At 36.6% G+C, this 14,001-nt stretch overlaps 1 protein-coding gene across 1 annotated transcript in view; it reads right to left on the bottom strand.

Moving 5' to 3' along the window:
* Window positions 1-4,987: 4,987 nt before the first annotated feature.
* The window catches only part of HTATSF1 (HIV-1 Tat specific factor 1), a gene marked incomplete in the record, with an annotated part of 17,858 nt that continues 8,844 nt past the window's right edge, over window positions 4,988-14,001 (bottom strand). The window contains 3 exon segments of the mRNA XM_072429999.1: window positions 4,988-6,734; window positions 8,363-8,500; window positions 10,896-10,985. Coding sequence (XP_072286100.1) covers window positions 6,450-6,734; window positions 8,363-8,500; window positions 10,896-10,985 — 513 coding nt within the window.

Genomic DNA, 14,001 nt, shown 5'->3' with positions numbered 1-14,001 from the left:
CATTGGTATGCAAATAACACAAAGTTTACCTGTCCAAACCTGACTATATTTGTCATGAATAAGAATTAACTGTGCCTGTTAGCCATCTCATCCTAAGTACATAAAAATGGAGGGCGATGAGAGGATACTTGAAGGTCATATTTGGGTATTGGTTTGCAGGAATTGCATGTACTTTCCTCCTGAAAGCTTCTTAATGTATTTGACTTATAACATTTAGGGTGTCTTTGCTGATTCATGCTATTGCTTGTGTTTGTTCACCACATGCTATACGCTCATTTGTCTATTTTAAGTATAATTTTCACTTATACTCACTAACATGAATAAAGAATAGTTAAAAGAAAAATGATTACGTAGAAATCAATCTGGTTAAAATTCATCAACCCGTCAATTCATCAAATGTGTACACACATTTATTAATTGTCCTTGGAAAGGATCTTTTACAATCCTTTCCAACGACAAAAGACTGAACGATGCATGAACAAGCGCTGTACATATAGCACTGTTCTGCTCTATGAAGAGGGGAAGGGGAGAACGATGGAGTGGCACCTCCTTCCATTATGATTGTTCATCGTCCGTGGATCCATCAGGACGGATCCACGGACGACGAGTGCTGTACACACAGCAGATTCTCGTCCGATATCAGCTGATTACCGGACAAGAATCATCTGACTTGTGTACGAAGCCTAACTGTAAGCACCACAGTCCATTTCCTCATTCCAAAGGCACACCATCTTGTTGTGATTTTGGTTCTGCACTCTCTTTTATTTCCCACATTCAGAACCATAGCTAGGCCATGCCACTTCTACCTGTGCAACATCTATAAAATGCACCCTGGCAATCACGAATATCATTATCTTTACATTGATTTCCATAAAGTACTTCCTCTTTCTGTGTCATAGTTTATACATGTTATGTATGCGGGTTTGTCATCTGCAGCCCTTATTTATTGTACAGAGCAGAATATGTAGGTGCTTTAAAAATAAAATATCAACATATCTTTCACAAGTCTTTTACTTATGCCTGTTGTATATAGTGTATGGCGCTGTTTGGTTAAAAAATAAAAGTGCTAGTGGGTCTAGCAAATAAAGGCCAATTCTACCCTAGGTAACAAAATAAGTAAATGAAACATCTGCACCTGCACCTTTGGCTGCAATACTTGCCCATCTTCAGTGATGTCTGAAAGATTTTATTTCACAAGAAGAATAACAAAATATGCTTAACAACACACCATTATCACTGTGGAAGAATATAGCTTTGCTTCCTCCGAGTCTTGGAGACCCTCCTATTATTTTGTACACCGCAGATTCAGTGCTATTGTGAATGTTCATTTGATACTTTTGGGGCTCTACAGTACAGATCTCACTGGTTTTTCCGGTCCTGTCAATGCACTGTGATGTTCCATGGTAACAAGTCCTTCAAACACCTGTCAGCTTTGAACACAAAAGGGATCATTCAAATGTAAATTTTGCAGTGTCAGCTTCTAAAGAGTGAAAAGGTTATAATACCGCAATCAAAAATCTTCCATGTATTACTACACATGTATAATGACTGAAACCTGAGGATCCACGGAATGATGTAAATACCACACGAATGAAGGAAATAGAGCGATAAGTTAAATATGTCTTTTGCAAGGAAACCCTAGGTTTAAGGGGATGTGTCTGTTCCCCATTCCACAGATGGTTTTAACATTATGTAAACCCAAACAATAAACTTCTTAGTCTACCCTTTGGTATCTTATACACAGTATATCATGAAATGCTTTTTATTAGATACCGCGGGCAGCACGGTGGCTCAGGGGGTTAGCACTCTGGCCTTTGCAGCACTAGGTTCGAATCCCAGCTAGGACACTATCTGCATGGAGTTTGCAAGTTCTCCCCGTGTCTGCGTGGGTTCCCAAAAACATGCAGTAAAGTTAATTGGCTTCCCCTCAAAATTGATCTTAGACTACATTAATGACATATGACTATAGTAGGGACATTAGATTGTGAGCTCCTTTGAGGGACAGTTAGTGACACAACTATGGACTTTGTACAGCGCTGCGTAATATGATGGCGCTATATAAATACTGTATAATAGTAGTTAGATCTGATTGAAAAATGGAAAAAAATCCTTTAAAACTTACAGAATCAAGCATTATCCTGTTCCCTCCGCAGTATATTCTCAATGTCATGAAAGAACAGGAAAAGTGTTACTGACAGGTTTGCCAGGTGATAACAAGGAGAACAGTCTAAAAAAAGAACCACTTCTAAAGACTGTAAAGTTGCAATATCCTTAGGAAATAATTATCAAAGATCACAACAGCATAGAATCACCCACTGTATGTTTATCATGAAGGTCTAGCAGGCCGCCAAGAAAATAATAGGCCACTTTTATACTTGTGATGGAAAACTTCACCTGGCCACTTCCAGGTCAATAGCAAACTGCTGCAGTGTGCCTGGGAGCTGCATATTGCAGCACCAGTAAACACATTAGTGTATTTTCTGGCTGGGCTACAGTGCAGTTCTTACTCCAGAGGTCAAAAGCAGCTTGTCACTTTCTGGAACTGTACTGTATGCACAAAATAGTTCCCAACAGCTTCAATTCACTTGAGTAGCCACATTTGGGACTGAGGTTGAGCCACAGCAAAATGTCATAGTTAATGTTCTAAAATGACCCTTACATTTCTGTGCCCAGCTACAAATTTGCAAGACAAATTATTCCACAATTCCTATGACTACAGAAGTGAATAAGAACGTAAAGCACATTTACTTCTTAAAATAATTTATGGTTAGGACACAAGAACACTATTAATCAATATTCAAACAACTTGCAGTGTAATAGAAACTAGCTATTTTATTCTATTTTTTTTTTTTAACATGAGCCCTATACTTTGCAATTGTAAAAGAAACAACTCAAACATTTGCAAAAAAAAAAAAAAAAAAAAACAACATGGAGAGATCAGCCCACATATTTACAATGTTGGTAATATATATTCATGAAAACTTAATTGTATGCCCTTTAAAAGATTTTACAAAATGTCAGAGCTGCCATTAACCCCAATACAAAATAGTATGAAAAGAAACCTTACTTACTTAAGTAATAATAGAAAAAATGTAGGGAATTCCTGGCATAATTGCTTATTTTAAAAGGATTTACAAATTTTTATTCAGAACAATTCATAAAACATGACAAAATTTAAAAAAGTACATGAGCACACAATCATATTATGCTCACTTTAAGAGAAGTTTAGGAATAAGCTATAAATATTTTGTTCCCGACACGTTTCATGGATGAAACCACTTCTTCAGGGGACAGACAGTCAAAAGAACAATATGAAGCACTCAGTGACCTAAATGACAATTCAGCATTTATGTGCAGAGATATACCAGGAACACTAATCAAGAGCCCTGGATGGATGCTAGCAGTATGAACGGAATTAGAATTCACAAAGATTCCCACAGAACCTTGCCTCAATCAAGGGAAAAAGTGAGTTCACTAGAAGCCAAAGACTGGTATTTTTGGGGTATTTATAGAGAATAAAATACACGACAAACCCAAAACAGATGTAAATTAAAGTCACTATAGCTTTAGGTGGATTTTTACCTATGTGAAACCAATAACACAAAATGTAGTTACCCAAAACAACAATTGTGGCGGGGCAGTAAATATGTTAACTATACTTTTCATTTGATCAGCAACTGATCTAACTTTCCAGGCCTATTCCAGTCAGCAGCTTCCTAAAGTTTTCTGTAAACACGGTTGAAGCCCATATTACCAAAACTCAACTGTGATCCAGCTATATTTATTTATTGCACGTTCCCTGCCATGAAGATGTTAACTTACTATAGGGGTCAGAAAGAGATGTATCCATGGGCTTTGCTGAAATGTATAATTAGGCTACCAATGGGTATACAGGTTTAGAATTAATTAGCTTAAATGAGGAAAAACAACTTCTGGATTTAACAGTAATGTGTGCAAAAGCTGGTGTAAGGACACAATATGCAGAAATAGGAGTTGTAAGGGTGGTTTTATTTCCTGCTACCAGAATAATAAATATAAATTGACTCAAGGGGGAAAAGTCAAAGTGAATCTTTTGCTAACTTAGTAAATACCATTAAGCAGTGTTCACTTCTATTACCCTTTTATTTGCATATGATTGGATATATGGAGTGAACACCTCTTCAGTTAATCTGTTAAGATCAGTAAAACATTAATTTTTCAATAAATCAGCCTTAGTTTCTTACCGTTATGCTGGTTGGGAAGGTATAGTCTTATTAATGTTCTTTTTATCATATATGTAAAAACAATTATGAATGATTAGCTTGATGTAAAACATAGCATACATGTTTAATAATCATTTAGCAACCTTGTTCCCTTGTATAGTCTGCAACTAAAAGAGGCAGCCATATTTGCTTATTACGCACACAGGCTCTACCTCAATAAACTGCTGCTTCTGGCACATAATATATGGCCATCTAGCTCACTAAAAAACAAGTTTCATTAAAAAAAAAATTTTTTTATGTATGAGCAGCTTCTCAAACCAAATTGAAGTAAAATTAAAGTTAAAATTACCCATCTCCTTGCCACATCAGGTTTGCCACACCATTAGTTCTAGGAACAGAACCATGTTAAAATAAGTACCTGAAATGGTTAAACTGATTTGGTTTGTTTTACTATTATCTGTAGCTTGCACCAACCAGAACTGTGCTGTCCCTGTAATGTAAATGGAGCAGGAGGCTTTTATTTTAAAAGTAAACAAAGCAAGAAGACAGATATGTTACAGAGAATTAATCCTAACCAGTAAGATTTTTTTTTTCTCATATGTACAAGCTGACCTTCTGAACAGAACCTAACCATTTAAAATGGCTGCCTCTGGCACTATACACTGAAATGGAAGGAATTCCATTCCAAAAATGATTTTTTTTTATTTTATTTTTTTTACACAGACGACATTACGTTGAGAAAAGGCCAAAAAGGCATGTAGGAAAACTACGCCGGCAACAAGGAGTTGGGAGACAGGTTTTTATTGTATGTAATTCTAGACTAAAATTCAGCTTTTGGCAAAAATAAAACATTGGACATTTAAACAAAAATGTACAAAAAAACACACACAAACACATTTTTTTAGTAAAGTTTGAATGAAAATATTTTATACAACTTACACAGATAAACTAAAACACACACTCAGCAAATGCCTTCAACTGCTAAATCCAGAAATCAACAAAAAGAAATACTCTAAAAAAAAAAAAACACAGTGCTGTAAAAATAATTAAAAGAAAAAAAAAAGAAAAAAAACCCACAACATAACAAGCTCAACCAGATTTTTGGGCTTCAGTCAAATAGTCACACAACTACCAGATAAACTTGCTGCAAAGTCTTGTGATTTGCATTTACCTGTAAGTTCAAAGATATAGAAGGTTCAGACCAATTCCAGAGGCCAGGTGGTCAATGTGCCTTGGGGACCCTCAGTAGAAATATATATATACATATATATATATATACATACATATACATATATATATATATATATACACACACTGAAATTTACTGCTTCCTTAGTTAGACTGTCAAGCTTCTAAATTTTACATTACTATAGGCCTGATATATGAAGTGAATATTTGCATGATATAGGGGAACATTAGAAATGGTAATTGCACCCTGAAAAACATATTTTTGTCTTATAAAAATAGCAGCACACATTCTGGTATGTGTCTACATTTGTATATACGCAATGTGGCATTTAAGGCCCTGCTGCCCCTGACTGATGTTCTCAGGAGATTTGGATTAAGATTTGGTGATATCACCACTTTGGAGTTTACTATTCACCTTGCTAGAGGCTCTGACATGAAGAAGCAAGCTTTACCAAGATTGCCACCTTCATACAAAGACACATCACATGCCAAGTTAGAAATGAATGACAAATCTTTAGTTCCTGTTTAACAGAAAGTTTAAAAAAAAAAAGAAATACTATGGTAGTGGCTACTAACCAAACGGTTAGCTGTTCTGCCATAATGCTCTTCCTCTGACTTTATTACCTGGGAGTCATTGCCCCAGAATTGGATAAAAATTAGGAGTCCTGCCCAAACTTGGTGAATGAATGTCCTATGTCAGAGTGTGAAGCACAAAGGGGATAAAAAATGTCAGGACGTATACTACTCCCATGACAACAATCCTAAAACTAAGCCCCCCATACTTATGGACATTGGTCAAAGAGAAAATTAGGTCGTAGCTTTTACATTTTACCAGTAAAAACAGACATGGAATATGATTGGATGTCATAAACATCACCTCTGTTCCATTTTCACAAAAGTCCTCATTGATAGTCTCCTCCAGCAGAACATGACACATACCTTTCAGGAAAAAGATTTTTAGTTGAAATAAAATCATTCACAAGTCTATGTTGTTGTTATGTGTAATCAATACTTCACACAGCAAATGATTGACACATGTACAGGGTGAGATGAAAAACATTATTGATTGCCTTTTTCATCTTCTTCATCACTGCCGCCAATGCTGCTGTCTGTGGATGCTGCGTCATCACCTGCCTGTTCAGCCTCAGTGTCTCCTGTCTGACAATCACTGCTGTCCGTACCCTGCGTAGGCTCTGAACCAATGTCCTGCTTGTTGTCCATCTGTCCATTACTAGCAGGTAATGCTGTGCTAGCATCGCCACCAGATTTTTTCTGTCCATCAGAAGCCAAGAAATTCTCCCAACCCTTGAGCCTCTCCTCCCTTTCCCGGGATGTCTCTTCAATCTGTAGAAGGAAGCATTTAATAGGTTACTTAAAAAACATATTTATTACTCTAATAGGAGCTTTTGTTACATACTAGCTTGAGCAAGATCAAGTAGATCTATTTCAACTTCCTTTAAATAATCAAGTTGTCAAAAGACAAAAAAAAAAAAAAAAACTGTTGCTGTACAGGCTAGCAATGTCACCCTCAAAATTATAATTTTTTTAAAAAAATAATTATACTCATACTAATATATTTTACATAATTGTTCATGAAAGACAATGTACTGCTTTTAGACATATAAATCCAGTGTATCACATTCAATACAGTTATTTTGTATTGAATGCAATACAAATACATTTGAAATTCCTGACCCAACAGCCGCATGTACCCGGGAACTTCCTGGTGACTCATCAGATGCAGAGGACACGGCCAAAAGATGCGAGGAGATGCGAAGGACGAAGGAGGATGCCAGCGGATCAGGTAAGGCTCTATTTACTATTGATTTTTACTGTTTCAGCTACCCTGAGTGTGACTTGGGGTTACCGCTGGGGAGGTTAAATAGGGGTTGCAAATGACAGACAGATACAATGACACAGGAGGAAGAAAGTGTCCTGCCTGAAAGAGCTTACAATCTAAAATAATGTTTATATTTTTCTTATTAGTAAGATGAAAACATATTAAAGCCTAATTCCAGTGAATACTGCAGTTACAGTACCTACAGATGTTATTTAAAGTGAAGACGATATGAATAAAGAACTCCTGGCAATGCTATACAGCGTGTTATACTTGGAACTGCCACTTTTGCAAGACAGCTTGGTCTGCATTTAAATGTGAAAAATCATAAAGGAATGTTAAATATAAAAAAGAAAGTAGGCTTAGATTCAAAATTGGCCAGGTAAGTTTGGTAAGTGAAACCAAAATCAGTGGGGTGCATAAAGGAGGCTCTTCTGGCTAAAAGAGGCAAATAAATAAAATGAGTTGCCTGCATTTAGGAGAACGAAAGCTTAAATCTCTATAATTTTCAATCAAACATTTTATTTCGGCTATTAACCTGGGCATTTGCTCTATTCAGACATCACAGGAATGAGGTTTGAGTTTTATGAAGAACATACTTGGTGAAATGAAGGTGATAATTAGCTAGCTATTATGAATGAGAAGAGTGTTAATTATGACATAGCTATAGAAAGAGCACAACAAAAGGTACTACACTATCCAGACCTGAAATCTAATGTACTTCAAGTGAATGCACAAGGCTCCTTTGGATGTCCAACCTTTAGTTGTGTGTAGTGCCTTACATCAAATTAAAGTTATTTAACTGCAGTTTTTATTCCTTCCATCCTCCTGTGTGCTGCCCACTCGGTCTTATTCTAACCTTCAGCCGCTATCCAGAAACAGTGATGGATGATATTTAGAAATATATTTTGACCAATACAGCCCTTTTCATGAACTCAGCTGGAATTTTTAAAGCTTCTGAAATGTGGTATTGTCACCAAAAATAAAAAAAACCCAAAACAGCAGTTTAACCTCAAAATACTTTGGCCTACCTTAAAATGAGGTTTCCCAAGCTACATGTTTCCTTAGAAATAAAAATCCTGGCAGACCCTGAATATTTGCTTTTCTTCTTTGTATTTAGCCAAACCCCAATTACCTGATAATCTGTTACACCATCCCACGTCTCCACAAGAAGCTGACGACCGCCAAACCATCTTCCATTTAATGCCAGTTTGCAGGCATCGCCTTCATCTGCTTCTTTAAATGAGACCGATGCTACTCCATCAGGATGCCTCTAATAACGATAATAACATAAACTATTGAGCAATTAAAGATAAACAACTGGAAAAGTAAACCAAAGTTAAAGCGTACCTAAACTCAGAATTTTCACTTTATATAAAAGGGGAGACAACCCTTTTATTTAAAGTAAAAATTCAGTTTTTTGTTTTTTTTCTGCAGGGATTAAGGGGGCGGTGCTGTAAGCAATTAGGAATGAATGGGGGCACAGAGTGTCCTGGCATACCTACGTCACTCATCCCAGGAGGCTCTTGGCTGCTCCTTCTGCGCATGCCCGAGCATCTTGGGCATTCGCAGAAGGAGCCCTTTCATCAATAGAGGAAAAAATTGCAGATCTCACACGTGCGCAGTGAGATCGGCAAGTTTTTTCCCCCAACTATGTCACCCGATCTTGCGTCTGCTCAGTGCGAGATGGGGCGACGTAGGAAGAAGTATGCGGAAGTAGAGAGAAGATGGGCGGTGCTCTCTGCGCGGAACCAAAGATGGAAGAAACCTCCTGACGGACAGACTGACCTGCGGGATTGATGGCAAGTGTGATTTTATTGTTGATTTTATTGTTTTGGGTTTATTTTTGCGTTAAACATCTCAATGAAAGGCAGTTAAAAGGAAAAGTGCAAAAGGTCAAAGTGTCTAAAAGATGTCAGCTGCATTATGTAGGTCCCAGGCCGTAGTTTGCATAACAAAGTGGGAAGGCAGGGTCAGCACAAGGATTCAAGTCTACAAAGGCAAAAGAGCAGACGTGTGACCCTTTGCCTTGTTTGTATTTAGGTTCACTACTGTCCACTCTTGATATAAATTCCCAGACAGGAATTTTGTGACAGCTTGCAAACAAAATCAAGGGAAGCCAAAAAAAAAAAAAAAAAAAAAAAAAAAGTAAAAGGGTTTCCTTTACTGTACCAATTACTTTGGTTGATTTCATTTTGCCATATGTTTAAGAATTATCTTTAAAGACATAAACCAAATTTGACACCAATAGCTTTAAAAACACAGATGACACAGACTACCAGTCAAAAGGTTTTTTTATTCACCCCAAATTATCTGAGATAAGAAGGCCACCCTACTGGGCTAACTCTTTTTAATAGTAAACCAACAGATTCTTGGCGCGATTCTTCTGGCCAAGAATTCTCTAGTCAGCCATATACTGACAGTTTAATTCTGTACAAAAAATAATATTCAGCAAGAAACCATGTAAGTAAAGGCTCCATACACCCACCTGTCCTGAGCTATAGTAAGAATTACTGTATATGCAGACAGATATAGAAAGATACAAGATAAGTAATGGGAGTATGAAGTGCAAAATGTCTGGCAAGGCTACTTATTAGAAGGGCAAAAGTACTTATTAGAAGCACACACAAATAATAAAAACAGGAATGGCAAATACAACACTGTGTTCTCCCCAGCCTCTTTTAGGTGGGTGCACCACCCGGCACTTTTCAGCAACCACCCGGCCAAGTTTGGGTGGTTACTGATGAATTGGGTCATATTACAGGGGTCACCACCCACCTACAAAAAAAAATCTGGGTTGAGCTTTACAACACTATATTCAAACAACAAGTACACTGAAATTTGTCTCTATACTACACTATACCCAGAGATCTTTAAAATAATCATTTTCCCTTCAGGATTTGCTTATCACTAACCCATAAAATTCTACTAATCAAATAGTACGTATCTTAATATCTACCCTTTTTACTTTTTTAGAAATAAGTTACAATGGATTTAAGTTTTGGTTGGGAACCCCGTTCTTTTAACATCAGCACTCTACACTGACCATCTAGTTGTGGCAATATCAGGCATGTTGCTCCCTATTAAATTTCTTAAAACCTGCGTATATTAGCTGTTCTGTATTAAACACATGGGACGCTATTCTAAAACTTTTACTGTATAAGTCTTGTAGTTTATGAAGGTTAATAATTATGAACAGTCCTTTTATGTACCCCATAGGGAGTTTTACCCCAAACAGCTCTCCATGACCAATACAATACCTTACTATTTGCCAGTGGAAAAACTGTAGCTTACGTGGTATACCAGAATGCTGTACCATTTTTATTGGGGAACAAACCTGTCTAACCCACCTAAATATTGTGCAGGAAAATCGTATGCATTTGTAAGTTCGATCAAAACATTTCCTTTGTAAAGTCCCACAAGAGTTACTACACTATGTTCTCCTGGTCTCATTAGCAGCTTACCCTGTTGAACATAATGTAATAATAAGTGACTGTATGTGACAAATTAGCTTCCTTCCAATCCATGCTGTTTTCTGTAACATTCTACATTTTAAATCCTAAACCCTTACTATACAAACAGTAACCCATCTCTAGACAAAGCTTTTTTTTTTTCTGTCTGTAGTTGGGCTTTAAATGTATTTCTTAAATCTTGTACAAAATTCTTACATCAAATATAAGGACTTTTTTCACTTGTCCAAATTTTTCACATTCCGATCGAAGATCTTCTCTAATTTCATTCAGCACAAGGGGATCCTCCTGCATAAACCAAAGTTGATAAACATTATTCAAAATATTAATTACTATAAAAATCAATAAAACCTTATTTCCTGTATTTGAAAACTTTCATTCCACAATCAACTGATCAACTTTATGTAAAAAGTTAATGTTAAAACGTAAAATATATAAAATTTTTAAAGGCCACCTGCGTTAATATTACCACGTAGAAAGCAAAAATTAAAGCACGTAGATTGCAGCAGAGGCACCTGAACGCCAGTTTATCTTTTTCAGTAAAGACTTGGCATCCTACCAGCCATCTAATGTAAAAAACAACAGGTATGGTAAGCAGTTAGGAACGGTCCAAAACTCCACTTATGGATCCATGTTTTGATCTTTAAGGATCATTCAATAACCCCACAAATTTTCCCCTGGGAGCAGCAGATCTTCATAAGATATGTCCTTAACCTACGCGGGATGGAGGGCTAAAAGTATTTGATTACGGCCCAGTTACAGAAATTTACTGTGCTTCAGAACCTGAAGGGAAAAAGATGGAAGACTTTCGTACAGGCAGCAACTCCTGTTATATACTAACAGTTTATCCAAAGACATCAATAAAAGATTCAGGATTAGAAATACATCACACATTGCTTAAAAGGGAGAAACTCAGAAATATTTTAGCAGATACTGTATCTACCAGATCAACTGAAAAAGCAAACAGTAGCAGCAGGCTGAGAACTGGAGGTTAAACCAGTCACCCAACCCACATTCCACAGGGTCGTAAAAATATACAACAATCTGGTCTGACTGGTACTTGCATATCCAGAAGTTCTATTTATTTGTCATCAAGTAAGGTATTTGGCCTTAATAAAAGACATGTGATGCCCCAATTATAGTAAATATCCTAATGAAAATGATATTAAAGCATTAAAATAAAACATGGACACTTGCTGCCTTCTAGAAACTACCTGCAAAATAGACTGTGTTTGTTTGAAAGGACCCATCTTACAAGAAAAAAATCTGGTCTTTCCTTCAACTAGGGCGGCTATGTTTTTTTTCCCATGATCACTTACCCTAAAGATAGTTTACATAAATCAAAACAAAAAGAAAAATTTCAAAGAAAAAATGTTGGATATCTACTGCATAGTTACAGCAATATTACAAAGCATTAACCCTTAAATTAGTGTTTCTGAACCTTTTTAACTTGGGGAATCCTTAGAAAAAGAAAAAAAAGTAATTTAGTTCCAAGGGAATCCCTGCTATAATTACTGCATTCACAGCTCACAGTACGTAAGAGTAGGGGGTCAGTGAAAGAATGCCTCCTACACTGCTGGCCAGTGGGGAGAATGTCACCCTTACAGATAATCAAAAGATCATTTGTCATTGGTAAATGACCCAACAAATTGCTCATTTCTCAAGGAACCCTAGCAACCTCTGGAGAAACCCTGGGTTCAAGAGAGCCTGGTTGAGATACCCTGCCTTAAATGATAATATACAATGAGTGAGCTGGCTGTTGCAGGGGGAGTGCCATATGCTCTAGAACTTAAGGAGGTGTCATGAAGGGCACACTTGGAAAATGTTGGTTATTTTGATTCAGCACAATAAAAATGTGTGGCTCCTCTATCTCTGGTAAAAGCAGTGTGATGTGTCGCTGTGAAACGCGCCGAGTTTTATCAGCTTCTGGAGGATATTAAAAAATATATATCATTTAGAAGAGAATTTATTGAAAAATCCAGAAGCTTTGGGAGCTCCGGAAAAACCATCACATGAAATTGTTGCTGATTAATTTATTCTGACTGTGCTGCACAACTGTTTTTTGTAATTGTTTTTATTGATGTAAATAAAATAGTAATTTTTTTATTATTATTGGAGTGATTTAAAGTCATGGATTGTCCGAAAAATCCCTAAGGTTTTAGGGGGAAACTATAAATAAAAAAATAATTGTATATTTTAGTAAAGGAATGGGACAACATGTTTGTTACTCCAGGAAATACCTGGGCATATTTTATATAGTCTTAAATGATAGTATAAATTAGTGTTTCTCAAGCCTTTTATTTGTGAAGAAACCCTTGTAATAACTTTCAACCTTTACTGTTAGGTCTTCAGGGAACCCCTGCTACAATTACTATACCCACAACTCACAGTACATTTGTGTGGTGGTCAGCGGGAAGAATGATCCCTACATTGTTGGCCAGTGTAAAGAATGTCACCCATACAGATAGCCAAAAAGATCATTGGTGCCACTTACGATGACCTGACAGGTACAAATTACACGTTGCTCAAGGAACCTCTAGCAACCACTGGAGGAACTCTGGCTGAGTTACACTGGTATAGAGGACTGGATAAACCAAATAAAAACCTTAGTCTAGCAATGGCTGCAACTTTACATTTGAATCCGCATTAAAAAGAAAATATTAGATTTCATTAATTTGCATTCTTACAAATCTTCTAATCTGAATAAATTATTTTCAATATTAATGATTTTTAAGGAGCTATCCACAAATATGCATGCAGCATAACTTGAGCATTGACCACTGACAGCGTCTTTGAAAAGAGCGCACTCCTAATGTCATATATCTGTGTTCACATCCCGATGTTAGCTGCTAGATAAAAGCAGTGTAGAAGACCACATATTTCTTCAAACCCAGTAGTGTTAAGTATTGTCACCGCCTGGGAAGAACAATGGATTGGCTACTGAGTATAGAGTGAAGAGGATCAGATGGGGAAGCAGAGAAGATTAGTGCCCTTTGCAAATTACAAAAACTGCTTATTACAATAATACTATTAAGTTGCTATGGGTCCCTGCAACTTGTACATTAGGATTTTATCTGTGCAGTGTTACCGAACGAGGCCACTACTGTGCCCAGGAAAAGAGATAAATTGGTAAGCACACACAGAGTGCACATCACAACTGACTGCTCAATACTAAATTAGTCATATTGTCTAACTGCTTGAAATGTTCTATCAAATTTATTTTTCATGCTCATTGTCTCTATACTTGTAATCCTCTTGGTGAACAAATATTTGAATTATTTTTTACTTTATAATTTAGATTCTA

Source organism: Pyxicephalus adspersus, chromosome Z (genome assembly GCF_032062135.1).
Source record: "Pyxicephalus adspersus chromosome Z, UCB_Pads_2.0, whole genome shotgun sequence".
Classification (NCBI taxonomy): domain Eukaryota; kingdom Metazoa; phylum Chordata; class Amphibia; order Anura; family Pyxicephalidae; genus Pyxicephalus; species Pyxicephalus adspersus.
This window is presented reverse-complemented; position numbering and strand designations above follow the sequence as displayed.